We start from the raw sequence: 13,339 nt of genomic DNA on the forward strand, positions 1-13,339 counted from the left end.
ATCTTTCTAAACTACAAATCAGTGTTACAGTTTATATAATGCCCTAACCATGGAGAGAAAAAAAAAAAAAACAAAAAAGCATGGAACAAAAAAGTCAATGAGCCCACATGCTAGAAACATACAGTATTTAATAATCCTGAGACACAAATGACCCAGTTTTACGTCACAAAACGTACTCCTCACAGATATTTCTTTTGTAATGTGAAACCATACTCACTTGAAACTAAAAACATTCACTTACAAAAGACTAACTAAACTGTATGATCCAGTACAACTCAACACACATGAGGAGTATCAAATTATATAAATACAGTAGTCAACATTTGAAGTGGATCAAATCCTTTCATCAAAGTTGTCCTAAAACCAAAACAATTCCCGATCTTGTCTTAGGACAACTTTGATGAACTTGATCCACTTCAAATGTTGCTTACTGTATTTCTTATGGACTCTTCTCTTGCAATCAAGCAATATGGAGAGAAAATGTCCTATAATTAAAATAATTTTTAAAGGAATAACAACAGTCCACTGGAACTGTTCATTGTGAGCTGGGCCAGACCTTAAAAAAGGTGATGTGACCATCAAATGATGTCTGAAAACTATAAAAATGTCATTTATATACAACAAAGTTCATGGAGAAAGAGTCCAATTAATCTAATCATCCTCTTCTTTAACCTTTTTCTTCTTTTTCTTCTTCTTTTCTGTTGTCTGAAAAAGAAAAAAAAAAAACTCTTTTAGGATTTACAAAACAAATCAAAATATAATATAATTGCATTTGGCATCATGGTCTTCACCTCTTCTGCTGGACTGACTGCAGCCTCTTCTGTCTCTTCTTTCGGCTCCTCTTCAGCTGCTCGCTTCTTGTCTTTCTTTTTCTTTTTTGGCGTCTATAAAGCATAAGGAGTAACATTTCGAAACATCATACAAGCGCTCAAAAAAACTGCTTCAATGTAAAATCTAGTCCCTAGATAAGCTAAACTTAAAAAACGATCCTACGTCAGCATATAAATGACTCAGAATTAAATGCACCATCAACCAGAGATGAATTTATCTTTCCACCCATCTCACCTCCTCTGCTGGGCTGACGGCTGTCTCCTCCTCTTCTGGCTTGGTTTCCTCCTCCGTTCGCTTCTTGTCCTTTTTCTTCTTCTTCTTTGGTGTCTCTGTTTCTGCTGCTTCTGTAATTAATATTATTTAATTGTTATCTGCATTTAACATGAGTCTGCAACACCAGTCAAGTGAGTGTTATGCTGTATGGATGTGTACCTTCTGTGGGGGCGTCCCTCTTTACTTTCTTGGCTTTAGTCTCCACGGGCTTCTCTTCCTCCTCACCCTCCTCAACTTCTTCAATCTTCCTCTTCTTTGAGACGGTGGGGAGTGTGAAGTCCCCAGATGGATCGTATACCTTTACATCACTAGCAGGAAGTAAAAGAAGAAATGTAAATCTAAGCATGTCACAGTTCAAGTTTGGCTAGTGATTAAATGTTACTGAAAACGCTGTAACACTTAATTTTTCCTGTGCTGTTTACAGCGCTTACACGCAGAAAGTCAATAAATAGCATATTTTATAAATATAATCTTTAATTTAATTTTTTAAAAGCATAAAACATTGTAACAAATTTCTGTAGGAGCAAAAAGTCAACAAAAGTGTCGTGAAGTATGATCTAAACCATGTGGATGAAGCAGCACTCACCTCTTATGTTGATATTTATCGGCCCTTGCCACAGCTTTGCCTGACCCACTGATTCGTCTGATCTAAAACAGAAAATAGACAAAACTGCTTAAAAAATGGATTTATCATTCTAAATGGAAATGCAGACACACGTGTTACTTTGCTTTAGCATGCTTTCCTATGAAAGAAGTGCTATATACAAGAACTTCACAAGCACCAAGCTCAGAAGAGATAGTGACTTAATGACCCACATGGCATTTTCAGGACTGTGACATGATGCCATCTTCATCACTGCTTGCGACACATGATCAAAAATAAACCGCATCCTGTATCAACTCACCCCTTTCTCCTCCAGGTAGCGTAATCGGGCTTCTAGCTTGGCTCTGTTTTCCACTCCCATCTCTGCATTGGTATCTTCTCCCAGGGCATCGTAACGAATGGCGAGAGCTGTTTTAGCAGCCAGCATTCTGGAGATTTTACCCTTATTCTTGGCTGTGGTTTGCCCCACTAGAGAGGCGTGATAGATGAGACCGTATTTGGGCGTATCCCGACGGGTTTTCAGAGCGCGGAACAGAGCTTTCTCTGCTCCGAGGATCTGAACGGTGGATGCAGGGTGCTTGGCCAAGTTCAGCAGAGATCCTAAAAAGACAAAAAAAAATAAAACATTAGAAACAGGTTTAAGTAAAAAAAAAATCTCTCCCCCAAATCATGCTCACCTGCATGTGAAATAAGACGGGCTCCCACTAATTCTCCCACCATGACTGTCAGGTTAGGTGCAATCGCCATCATACGATTCTTCAGATAATCATACAGCTGTGAGCGATACTCTGTAATTTCAACCACCTAGAGAATGGAAAAGAGAAAGGGAAAAATGGATAAATACACTAGAGGTGAAAAGTTTAATTAAAGGAGAAGTTCACTTCCAGAACAACAACAAAAAAAACGTTAGATAATGTACTACCCTACCCCCCCCTTCATCCAAAATATTCATGTCTATCTTTCTTTCTTCAGTTGTAAAGAAATTGTTTTCAGAGGAAGACATTTCAGCATTTTTCTCCATATAGTGGACTTCAATGGTGCTGAGTTTGAACTTCCAAAATGCAGTTTATATGCAGCTTCGTTCGGTCCCAAATCCGGTTGTAAATGATCCCAGCCAAGGAAGAAGGGTCTTATCTAGCGAAACGATCTGTTATTTACATTATAAAAAATACAATTTATATACTTTTTAATGCCAAACGCTCATCTTGTCTTGCTTTGCCTGAACTTTTTTCTGGTTCATGACAGTTAGGGTATGTTGAAAAACTCCCATCTCATTTTCTCCCTAAACTTGTTTCACTGTTTTACCTTCTTTGTTAAGTGTATTTGATTTTCTTTGCATGTTCACTTTGCAAAGACTGGGTCTGTACTTCTGTAGCAATGCAGGATGATTTTGAAATTATTTTTGAAGTTTTCCTCAAAAAACAATTTCTTTACGACATGACATCTTGGATGACAAGGGGGTGAGTACGTTAAAGGATGGGAATTAACATTAACAATGGAACTAATAATGTAAAGCAATTAAAAGCAGCAGCTGAAAAATCTAAACTAAACTTGATTTTTATGTTTAACACACCTGGTCACACAGGTGCATGATGTTGGCAATGTCCTCCTCGGACACCTCTGTTCCCATGGAGATCTCTGCAGCTAGTTTAACCTCTGCCTCAATCTCTTCTGGTAGAATATCAGACAAGTCCAATGATGCCACATTTGTGCGATCACCTAGACATTCAAGAAAAATAAACAAGAAAAATAGTTCAACATTACATTTGAAATCTTAATTTGAAACATTTTTTGTACACGCAGGGCTCTACAGTGCAACCATTGCAGTCGCTTTTGCGACTAAAAACTACTGCGTGCGACTACGAAAAAATATTTAGTCGCGTAAGGTCACGTAAGGTTACGTAAGTTTTCTATGTGTTTTTGCAACACTGAGTAATCCATTGTCTATCTATCTCAAGAATCCTTTCATAAAGAGCAGAGAAAGTGAAAATAAGAGATTCATTGTGCAATGTAGAGCTTTGTTGATTATAAATAGAACTTTGTGAAATTGCAATGAACTAAGATGAGCGACAGCTTTTAATGATTTTTAGGGGAGTTTGTAAATGAGATACTGATTTAATACAACAGTTAAATGAACAAGTTAATATTAAGTGACTTACATTGTCTGACTATAACACTATTGCCTGATTTTGCTTTATTTCGTCATCAAAAATATTTTGAAACAAGTCACAACTGAGCCACTGTGCATCTCCATTCAAACACAGCTGTGTTTTATTTATGAATGAATGTGCCTTTTTAAACAAATCTAGTGACTCAATTTTTCAGTCCCCCTTTAACTTGCTTTATTCCTGAATGAATCATCCATTCAGAAGAATCAAATGAATGATTCAGCAATTAAATCAGTGACTCGCTGCCACCTACTGGCAGTTTTAGTTTCATTTTAACATTTTTTTTTAGTTATTTATATCATTTAACATTTCTATATTCAAATTTTTATATTTAAAACATTAATTTCAAAATGAATTTAGGAACTTAATTGCACTCACGCCACCTCTATAGTACAAATTAATTTTGTTAATACTGGTTTCATCTGGTTGGTAACTTATTCTACTTGTTCTTATTCTGTGTTTTAATTAGAAATTTTAAAAAGCTTATAAAATATAATTTTAAAAAATTGACAACATACATTTAATGAAGTTTTAAGTAATAAAATCTGTTCTGATGAAGCAAACTTATCTACAACTTGGATGGTCTGAGGGTGAGTAAGCTTTATTTTTTGTTTGATCTCATTTATTTCTAGGTTTGTTTTCTATTTAATCTGTAACTTTGAGACCTCACTATTCCTTCCAACAAAAGGGAAAAGCATCTAACAGATCTGATCTAGACATCCAAAATGCTTGTACTAACCAATCTTGCGGACACTCTTGCAGTACGCCAGGTTGTCTGTGATGATCTTGCCAAGCTCTGGAAAATGCCAACCGTACCATTCCCTGCAGCGCATGATGTAGTTATTGAGCTCCTTATCCAGATCATCCAGCAGAGCTGCAAATGGGCGGAAGAGTAAGACAGTGAACCAGGTGTACAGCTGTTTAAGCCACTTCATATCTAAACATGTACAAATAAACAGATTTCTTACAAATGGCTTGAACGATCATGGTGTCCACCTTGTCCGGGCTGAATTTCAGCTTGTACCGTGAAAGACTGGAAAGAAATATGACAAGAAAACCAGTCAAAAACACAAATTTATGCTCAAAGAGTCTCAGTGGAAGTGACGAATGTTGATTAGAATACTCAAAGAAAATCCTCAGTCAGCATTAATTATTGACTTTAGTAAAAAACGGTTTAAATTTTGATATTTACTGCATGTGTGTAGCTGTAAACTAACCTGTGGGCCAAACCGAGAGACATGGCACTGATCTCTTTTGCAGGAAGCCCTGTGATAAGCCCCTCCATCTGGTTTCTGATACCTCTCATGAGCTCAGCCACAGCAGGGCTGTGCACACAGCTCAGGTTCATCTTCTCCTGCAGAGGGCGACAAAGAGTCTCAGCTAAAGCAACTTCCAGTGCACAAACAGCAGAGTGGTGCACTATAGTGACAGTCCTACAATCTTTGCCCTACCAGGTCCATCCCTGATGCTTAACCGTATCTCTACCAAGTAACAAGCTCAGATGAGGTAGTGACAAAAAAGCCTCATGATTTTTCAGCAAAATGACGCAAAGGTCGTCATCATCACAGCTTGTAGTGTTTCATAGTGCAAATATCTTTAATATGCATACAGCAAATATAAAATGCATACAGCAAACTGCACTGGTCTGTACTTATATTTCCCTCAAAATGTAGAAAACCCACCATTTACCTTAATGACTCCTCCCAGTTTAACATCAGTGATGGCCAGCTGCTCGTGAGCCTCTTTGGCAACAATTTTCTTGAGAACTTTTTTCAGACTTTTCCCCAATTTCCCCTCCACCATCGCCGTGGCCGCTGATACCGACATATGAAAAGAAAAGATTTTTGAATAAGGTTTTTATATTGATGTTGTCTTGTATTTTAATCTTATTTTTAGAATTAGATAAATAAAGTAAAATCTGTGGTCTCAGTGGTAGTGACGAACTGTTTGTTGACCTCATGGTTGAGTCAGACATACAAATACATCATAGACACACAGCTTTGAATTCATAAAAAAAGAATAAGGACTACAGGTGTTGATTTCAATTCAGCACAGTTACCTGCAAGAGCTTCTGTTGTGTCCTGAAACTTCTCGAAGTGCTTCAGTTTTACACTGAAAAACATAAAAAGGGTGTTACTGATAATGCACAACTAAAAATAATAATAATAGATTAAAAATTCAGAGAATAGGATACAGTGACATTACCAAGATTTTACAAAATGTTTAATGTTCCCACATATTTCAATCAGGTATATGCCTAGTTGTTTGTGATTACCAAGTTAGGATTTCAGATACATTTGTCATAAGCGTTAATTTTTTTGAAACTGAAATTTAAACATCATAAAAAAACTCAATAAATAAGCTTTCCATTGATGTATGGTTTGTTAGGATAGGACAACACTTGCATTTATTTGCAACTATTTGAAATTCTGGAATCTGAGGGTGCAATAAAAATAAAAAAAAACACCTTTAAAGTTGTCCAAATTAAGTTGGTAATGGATATTACTAATCAAAAATTAATTAGTAATATTAAAAATTTACAAAAAATGGAAAATTTACAAAATATCTTAAAGGAACATGATCTTTACCTATCCTAATGATTTTTGGCATTAAAAAAATTGATCATTTTGACTCATACAATGTATTTTTGGCTATTGCTACAAAAATGGCACTGCTATATATGACTGAATTTCTGGTTCAGAGTCACATTTGCCTAAGAAAATACCTTAAATCTAAATGACACAAAAATATTCACTACAAAAATTGACATTTTATTAACCCCAACTACTTTTCTAATCATGTAAAAAAGCATTTTAAGATTCTCTGATATTTCCAGGTTTGCAGTTAAAGTGTTAATGTTTAACATATGTAGTTCTGCCATAAACAAAACGTTTTAAAAACACAGACATTTCTGAAACAAAACAGTAAGAAAATTACATTCACAAAAGTACAACTCACACTTTATTAGCTTTTTCTGGTGTTTCAAACTCCTTCCACAGGCTGTCCACCTGCTGGAGTTTCTGTTCATCCAGGACCTGCACAAAACAAAAAGATGATTAAAGTATACTAACAAAATTCATCTATATGTAATGACTGAGATGCCTAAAGTTACTCAAACCAAAAAGTGCTCGACATGAGCGACCATGTGGACCCTTTCACCAGTAGTGACATGCGGCTTTAAATTGTAAAAGGCTCCTTAAATAACTGTTTACCTACGTAAAACAACATTTCTCTGTTATATAAATTTTGTGCAACAGTTAAATTACACTGTCCACGAGTAATTGATTTAAAAACCGTCATAACGCGAAGAACAGACTCTCTGAGCTCTCATGAGCAGCCCCGAAGACACAACGTGGCTGTACTGCAGAGCAGGCCACATGACACACGCTGGACCGTAACTGACCACGCTTAAAAAAAACTTAAGCACATATTTAGAAATAAAATTAGCACGTACATTTGCGAAAATACTTAAAAGGTTTGACTTGCGACTTTCTGAAAGTCTCTAGTCTGATAGCACCGCTAACTACGCCAGCTAGCTAACAGTAAACCCTAACCCTATGAACACTTTTGCAAAAAAAAACACATCCTATCAATTTTAACAACGTAATAAATATGCTTACCTTAAAGATGGCATAGCCAGCGGCAGTTTCAAATAACACTAACATTTTGAATTTATTTTCTTCGTGCTCTGAATAAAGTTCACCGCCGCGCTCTCCACATTGAGAGCCTTCCGCTACAAGGAATCGCTCTCCACGAGGTGCACATGGGGACGGTACGCGCATGCGCAGTACTACCAACGCAATATGCGCATGTGCAGTGTCGTCTGAACTAGAGGAATCTCATGTTGTTTTCGTTGTAATTTACAAGAACACATGTCCCGACTACAGACTTAAATAACCAATTCCCAACTGTACGTGTACAGAGCTTCCGCTCTGTGTGTTTATACTGTATGTTATTTACTTAGCTTTAAAGTTGAATACCCACAATCCAACATAAGTACATCTATTTTCAAACACTGTTCGGGTGTTATTTCAATCTTTAGTAATTCTTTTGAATCTTTCGTAAAAATATCGTGAACAGAGATAACATCTGTTGGCTGTGGTACATGCTTCCCCGCGTTTCACCGAAGTATCCAACAATGTCCTCACCGAAGGCGAATCGCGCCAATCAGAAAGAGAGTGGTGAGAAAAACAACAGCGGTTGTGTCAACGAGCCAGCGTCATAGGAAGTCCCGCCCCTTTCCAATGACGTCAACGGCGCTGTGTTGTGAGTGTGTTGGTAGCAAAGCCTCACATTACTGCACATTACAGGTTCATCATTTAAATCAAGCAATCGTGATCTTAAGAAGGGCTGTACATTGCGGAATATCATGTCAGACACGGTGAGTTTAAACCTGTGTTATTGAATCGAACCTGTTTGTGAAAGGAAAAGAGAAAGACGGACTTGTAGAAAATGAAAATAAGAGGGCCCATCTTTTAGCCTGTCTGTGTTTTCATGGCTAACTGGCTGTGTGGATGGGAAAGTCATGCTGAATAAGTAGCTGTAGTGTTTTGAACCGTATATTGTCGTTGGTTGCTGAATTTTATACGTTAGTCCCGTCTACCGTGTTTATAAACTTTAAAAAGAGGCGAATTTCAGTTTCAAGTCTTTCACTTAGCCTGGGTGCTAGTTAGCTGCTCTGGGCCCTGAAAGCAAAGTTCATGCTGCCTTGTGCTGATGGACCATGCTGAACATTTGAGCCACTGTTTATGTAATCATTTTACATACTTAAATTAGGAAAAGTTGTTTCATTTGGTCATGTTGGTCTTATGTTCGGTCATGTGGTCGTATTATCAACCCGCGATGCTTTACTGTAGTAGGGCTGGTTGTCTGTTTACAGTCAAAGCACACACACACACATAGCTCATTACAATTTCTTTCACTGTAGATTGAAGAGGTCAATAAAATACTGAGCAAACAAACTGCATCAGGCTGAAAAAATGAAAGAAGAAATACTGAATCCTTTCCCAGAATTAGTATTAGATTCATTACCTTAAATGGGATACAAAACAACATGTCATACAGAATCTAATGGATTTCATTGTGCTTTACTAGGAGACCAAGCCCTCAAGTGATGGAGGCGAGAAGAAAGATGGAGAATATATTAAACTGAAAGTGATCGGTCAGGTAAATAGAGGCTTTTTCTAGTTCAGGTTATCCAATCATAATTTGATAAAGGAGAAGTCCACTTCCAAAACAAAGATTCACATATAATGTGCTCACCCTGTTGTCATCCAAGATGTTCATGTCTTTCTTTCTTCAGTTGTAAAGAAATTATGTTTTTTGAGGAAAATATTTCAGGATTTTTCTCCATATAATGGACTGATACGGTGCCCCGATTTTGAACTGCAGTTTAAATGCGGCTTCAAACAATCCCAAATGCAGTTGTAGGGTCTTATCTAATGAAATAATTGGTTATTTTGAATAAAAAATATACAATTTAAATACTTTTTAATCTCAAACGCTCGTTTTGTCTTGCTCTCCCTGAACAGTATTCTGCCTCAAGACAGTTAGTGTATGTCGAAAAACTCCAATCGTATTTTCTCCATCAACTTCAAAAATCATTTCAAAATCATCCTACATTGCTGCAGAAGTACCGACCCAGTCTTTGCAAAGTGAACATGCAAAGAAGATCAAACACCCTTAACAAAAAGGGTAAAACAGCGATGTAGGGCGATTTTGAAGTTGAGGGAGAACATGAGATGGGAGTTTTTCGACATACCTTAACTGTCACGAACTGGAAAAAAACAGTCCAGGCAGAGTAAGACAAGACGAGCGTTTGACATTAAAAAGTATATAAATTGTATTATTTTAATGAGAATAACTGATCGTTACGCTAGATAAGACCCTTCTTCCTTGGCTGGGATCGTTTACAACTGCATTTGGGATCGTTTGAAGCCGCATTTAAACTACATTTTGGAAGTTCAAAATTGGGGCACCATATCAGTTCATTATATGGAGAAAAATGCAGAAATGTTTTCCTCAAAAAACATAATATGTGAATCTTTGTTTTGGAAGTGGACTTCTCCTTTAATTCTGGCAAAATGTATGATTTCATTCCCTTTTGCAGGACAACAGTGAAATTCACTTCAAAGTGAAGATGACAACACATTTAAAGAAGCTGAAGGAATCCTACAGTCAGAGACAGGCGAGTCCTCACTACCACACATTTGCTCAGATTACAAAAAAATCTATATACACTACTGTGTAACCCTTTGGGTTCAGTATGTTGTTGTTTTTTTTTTGTTTTTTTAAGAATTCTTTTCTACTTTTATGTATATATGGTAACACTTTACAATAAGGTTCGATAGTTAGTATCATTAGACTACATTAGTTAACATGAACTAAGAATAAACAATATTTCTACAGCATTTATTAATCTTAGTTAATGTTTATTTCAGCATTTACTAATGCATTATTAAAATCACAAGTTGTTTTTTAACAATATATAGTGATAATGCCTGGTAATTAATGTTTTTATCCATGAATTCATGGTATAGTCAACAATATTATACTGGATAACATATTCTGCCATAATTTTAAAAATAATATTTTCTGAATAAATGCAATCAGTGACAATTTTATTTTGTAACTTATGAATTTATTTATTTTTTTTTTTTTATGTATGCGGCCAATGTAAGTGTAAAAGTATATAAAACATTATCTTGTATTTTAGCATTACAGTTTTAATAAAATGCTGCATGTTGAACTTATGTGGTTTTGGAGTTAGTTGATTTGCATGAACTACAGTAGCTAGATACAATATTCAGCTATTATTTGGCAACAGAATAGCATACACAGTCAGAATGATACATGCATACTAACAGTTGAAATTTATCAATATAGTCTAAAAATCTACAAAGAAGTCTGGAAATTTGAGTCTGAAAAAAGTATGGAATTTTGAAATATATAATATACTGTAGGAACTCTAAACACTGTAGCAGACATGAAATAAATGTATATATTATTCATGCCTCTTGCAGGTGTAATTTCAGGTTTTGACATTGTTTGTTATTGTATTTTATGCAGGGTGTACCCATGAACTCTCTAAGGTTTCTTTTTGAGGGACAGAGAATTGCAGACAACCAGACCCCCAAAGAGGTACAGTACACACTTCCATTAGTAAAATTTTAATTTTATTTTAATGATGTTTGTATTGACACTTAAACAATAAACACTTTTCAGCCTTTGGTTCACCACATATTATTATATAATTATTACTTAGTGTTATAATTATTATATAAGATCTGTACCACCTCTTTCAGTTGAAGTTTCAGTTAAATTTTTATTCGGATTGCACTCAGACAACTGTATTTTTTGTTCACACAAAGTCTTTTTGAATTGACCTAATTATTATTATCTGATTATTATAGCTAACGTTTGTTCTGCAACAGAAATTGCTATTATTTTTTTTTTATTGTTTTCATTTGGTAAATGAATAGTTCACCCCAAAATGAAAATTTGCTTAAAATTTACTCACCCTCAGGCCTTACAATATGTAGAAGAGTGTTTCTTCATTGGAACAGATTAGGATCACTTGCTTACCAGCGGATCCTCTGCAGTGAATGGGTGCTGTCATAATGAGAGTCCAAAGAGCTGATAAAAACATCACAATAATCCACAAGTAACCCACACTACTCCAGTCCATCAATTAATATCTTAAGACTCAAAAAGCTGCATGATGTTTTATCAGTTATTTGAACTCTTTGTCTGACAGCACCCATTCACTGCAGAAGGATCCATTAGTGAGCAAGTGATGTAATGCTAAATTTCTCCAAATCTGTTCAGATTTGAGAAAAATCTTATTTAACTTTGATGGCCTGAGAGTTAGTAAATTATTGGCAAATTTTCATTTTTGGCTGAACTATTACCCTTTCGGTTACTATAAGATAATGCATTACAGCAGCATTGATCAGCTGCTTTAAGATAAAATGTTAAGCTACATTTAGCTGTACAAGAGCATAAAGAGTAGACTCAAACCCACTCCTGCTCACCGTGTCTCTCTTTCTCTTTCTCTGTTTCAGCTGGGAATGGAAGATGAGGATGTGATCGAAGTGTATCAGGAACAGACCGGTGGCTGTCGAAATGACTAGACCTCTATTTTCATGCTCTTTATTTTTATCTTAATTTTGTATGTATGACATGATGTATTTCATCTGTTTCCTTTTGCTGTCACCTCAAAGGGAAGCAGAAAAACCATCTGGATCAAATAGATAATCTGTCAGGGCTGCTGTGTTTGAAGGAGTTGGGCGGTATTACAATAGGAGATGTTCTTCTAGCCATATTCCACGTTCACTATCCTTTGTCTGTATCTTCACCAACCCATCTCCACATTCATACGCATCTTTTAAATGATTCTGGTCACATTCTGCAATGACACATGTAACATGTTGTGTGGTGCCCTGAGCTGATTGAAAACAGTCTTGTTTATTTGTACAGTACTGCTAAAAACCTTTAGATTATGCTGTTAAAACCAATCGACAAATCAAGACGAATTTTTGATGCCAACTTTGCTGTCCTTTCACTTTTATAAGTAATTAAGGTATTGTTCATTGTTTTTGACTCATTTTATGCTAGTAAACACACCTGCCATAATGTAATCGCAAACCCTTAAGTATTTTACATTCTGGGATGCTTATTTATGTACAATTGTTGTCTAACGTTAGAAAAGTATAAAATGTTTCCTCCTTCTTGCATGTGTCAGCAACAACTGTGTACAGTTGTACTGTATACAGGCACACTATGAATTGCAAGGGGGAGATCACTGTATCGTGTTGTAAATGACAAGTAGTTTTTTTTGTTTTGTTTTTCTGCATGCTTTTGTCTAACGTAATAGAATTTGTACCCCTGTCTGAATCTGTGTTGTCACCTTCTGTTATACCTGGTCTTGAATATTTGGCTCCCTTTTAGCCACAATAATGGATTTCAAAATCTGAAAATAATGGGTAACTATGTTGTTTGATTAGTACTCAGGGGCGTCATTCACAGAATAAATATAGCAAATGTGTCACTGTACTCATGTTTCTTTTCATACACTTTTATATTTTTAATTCTATGTGAGAGGGGAGGGATATTTGGTCCAGATGGTTTTGTGGATATAGAAGAATTATGACTTTGCTTTTGTCTTGTTTTTTAAATAAAATGTGTCATAAAACAGTTCGCGGAAACTTGTGTTCTTTCAAGTCTTAAGGGAAATGTCTTGTGAATGTTCCATTTATAAACACTAGGTGGCAGCAACAACTTTGCAGATAAATATATGTCCAAAATATGTACAAAATTCCATAAAAATACTTGTAACCTTCCCTTTATTTAAAAAAAAAAATAAATAAATAGCAGTTACAGCTTTTAACAAAATACAAATAAATGTAATATGTCCATAAATTATCTTTCTCCTCTTTGTAATATGTCAGACCAAGACCAATTT

General features: G+C 35.7%; 2 protein-coding genes and 2 non-coding genes across 4 annotated transcripts; 1 reads left to right on the forward strand and 3 right to left on the reverse strand.

Annotated features, from left to right (window-relative positions):
- Window positions 1–108: 108 nt before the first annotated feature.
- Window positions 109–7,663, reverse strand: nop58 (NOP58 ribonucleoprotein homolog (yeast)). Its single transcript, XM_051112055.1, has 15 exons — window positions 7,497–7,663; window positions 6,835–6,911; window positions 5,936–5,988; window positions 5,566–5,690; window positions 5,094–5,230; window positions 4,845–4,909; window positions 4,616–4,750; window positions 3,282–3,427; window positions 2,386–2,512; window positions 2,010–2,308; window positions 1,691–1,752; window positions 1,264–1,412; window positions 1,066–1,175; window positions 792–884; window positions 109–705 (listed from the first exon to the last, which is right to left on the reverse strand). Exons 1-15 carry the CDS (start codon window positions 7,656–7,658, stop codon window positions 652–654), a joined length of 1,794 nt encoding a protein of 597 aa, XP_050968012.1. The 5' UTR covers window positions 7,659–7,663; the 3' UTR covers window positions 109–651.
- On the reverse strand, window positions 5,367–5,450 carry LOC127167480 (small nucleolar RNA SNORD11B). Its single transcript, XR_007827994.1, has one exon. It is a non-coding gene; the product is annotated as a small nucleolar RNA SNORD11B (small nucleolar RNA).
- LOC127167479 (small nucleolar RNA SNORD70) lies at window positions 5,791–5,878 on the reverse strand. The gene has a single exon (XR_007827993.1). It is a non-coding gene; the product is annotated as a small nucleolar RNA SNORD70 (small nucleolar RNA).
- A 446-nt stretch (window positions 7,664–8,109) lies between the features above and the next one.
- On the forward strand, window positions 8,110–13,071 carry sumo1 (small ubiquitin like modifier 1). Its single transcript, XM_051112064.1, has 5 exons — window positions 8,110–8,257; window positions 8,971–9,042; window positions 9,986–10,063; window positions 10,945–11,016; window positions 11,940–13,071. The coding sequence occupies exons 1-5, from the start codon at window positions 8,246–8,248 to the stop codon at window positions 12,006–12,008; spliced, it is 303 nt and encodes a 100-aa protein (XP_050968021.1). The 5' UTR covers window positions 8,110–8,245; the 3' UTR covers window positions 12,009–13,071.
- The last annotated feature ends 268 nt before the right edge of the window (window positions 13,072–13,339 follow it).

The sequence above is a fragment of the Labeo rohita genome, chromosome 6 (assembly GCF_022985175.1).
Source record: "Labeo rohita strain BAU-BD-2019 chromosome 6, IGBB_LRoh.1.0, whole genome shotgun sequence".
Classification (NCBI taxonomy): Eukaryota; Metazoa; Chordata; class Actinopteri; order Cypriniformes; family Cyprinidae; genus Labeo; species Labeo rohita.

Coding starts and splice junctions, on each gene's coding strand:
- nop58 (XM_051112055.1), bottom strand. CDS start 7,658: ATGCGCGTACCGTCCCCATGTGCACCTCGTGGAGAGCGATTCCTTGTA. Junction 4,751..4,844: donor CATGATCGTTCAAGCCATTT/GTAAGAAATCTG, acceptor GCCCATTTGCAG/CTCTGCTGGATGATCTGGAT. Junction 1,176..1,263: donor GAGGGACGCCCCCACAGAAG/GTACACATCCAT, acceptor TATTAATTACAG/AAGCAGCAGAAACAGAGACA.
- sumo1 (XM_051112064.1), top strand. Junction 9,043..9,985: donor AACTGAAAGTGATCGGTCAG/GTAAATAGAGGC, acceptor TCCCTTTTGCAG/GACAACAGTGAAATTCACTT. Junction 11,017..11,939: donor ACAACCAGACCCCCAAAGAG/GTACAGTACACA, acceptor TCTCTGTTTCAG/CTGGGAATGGAAGATGAGGA.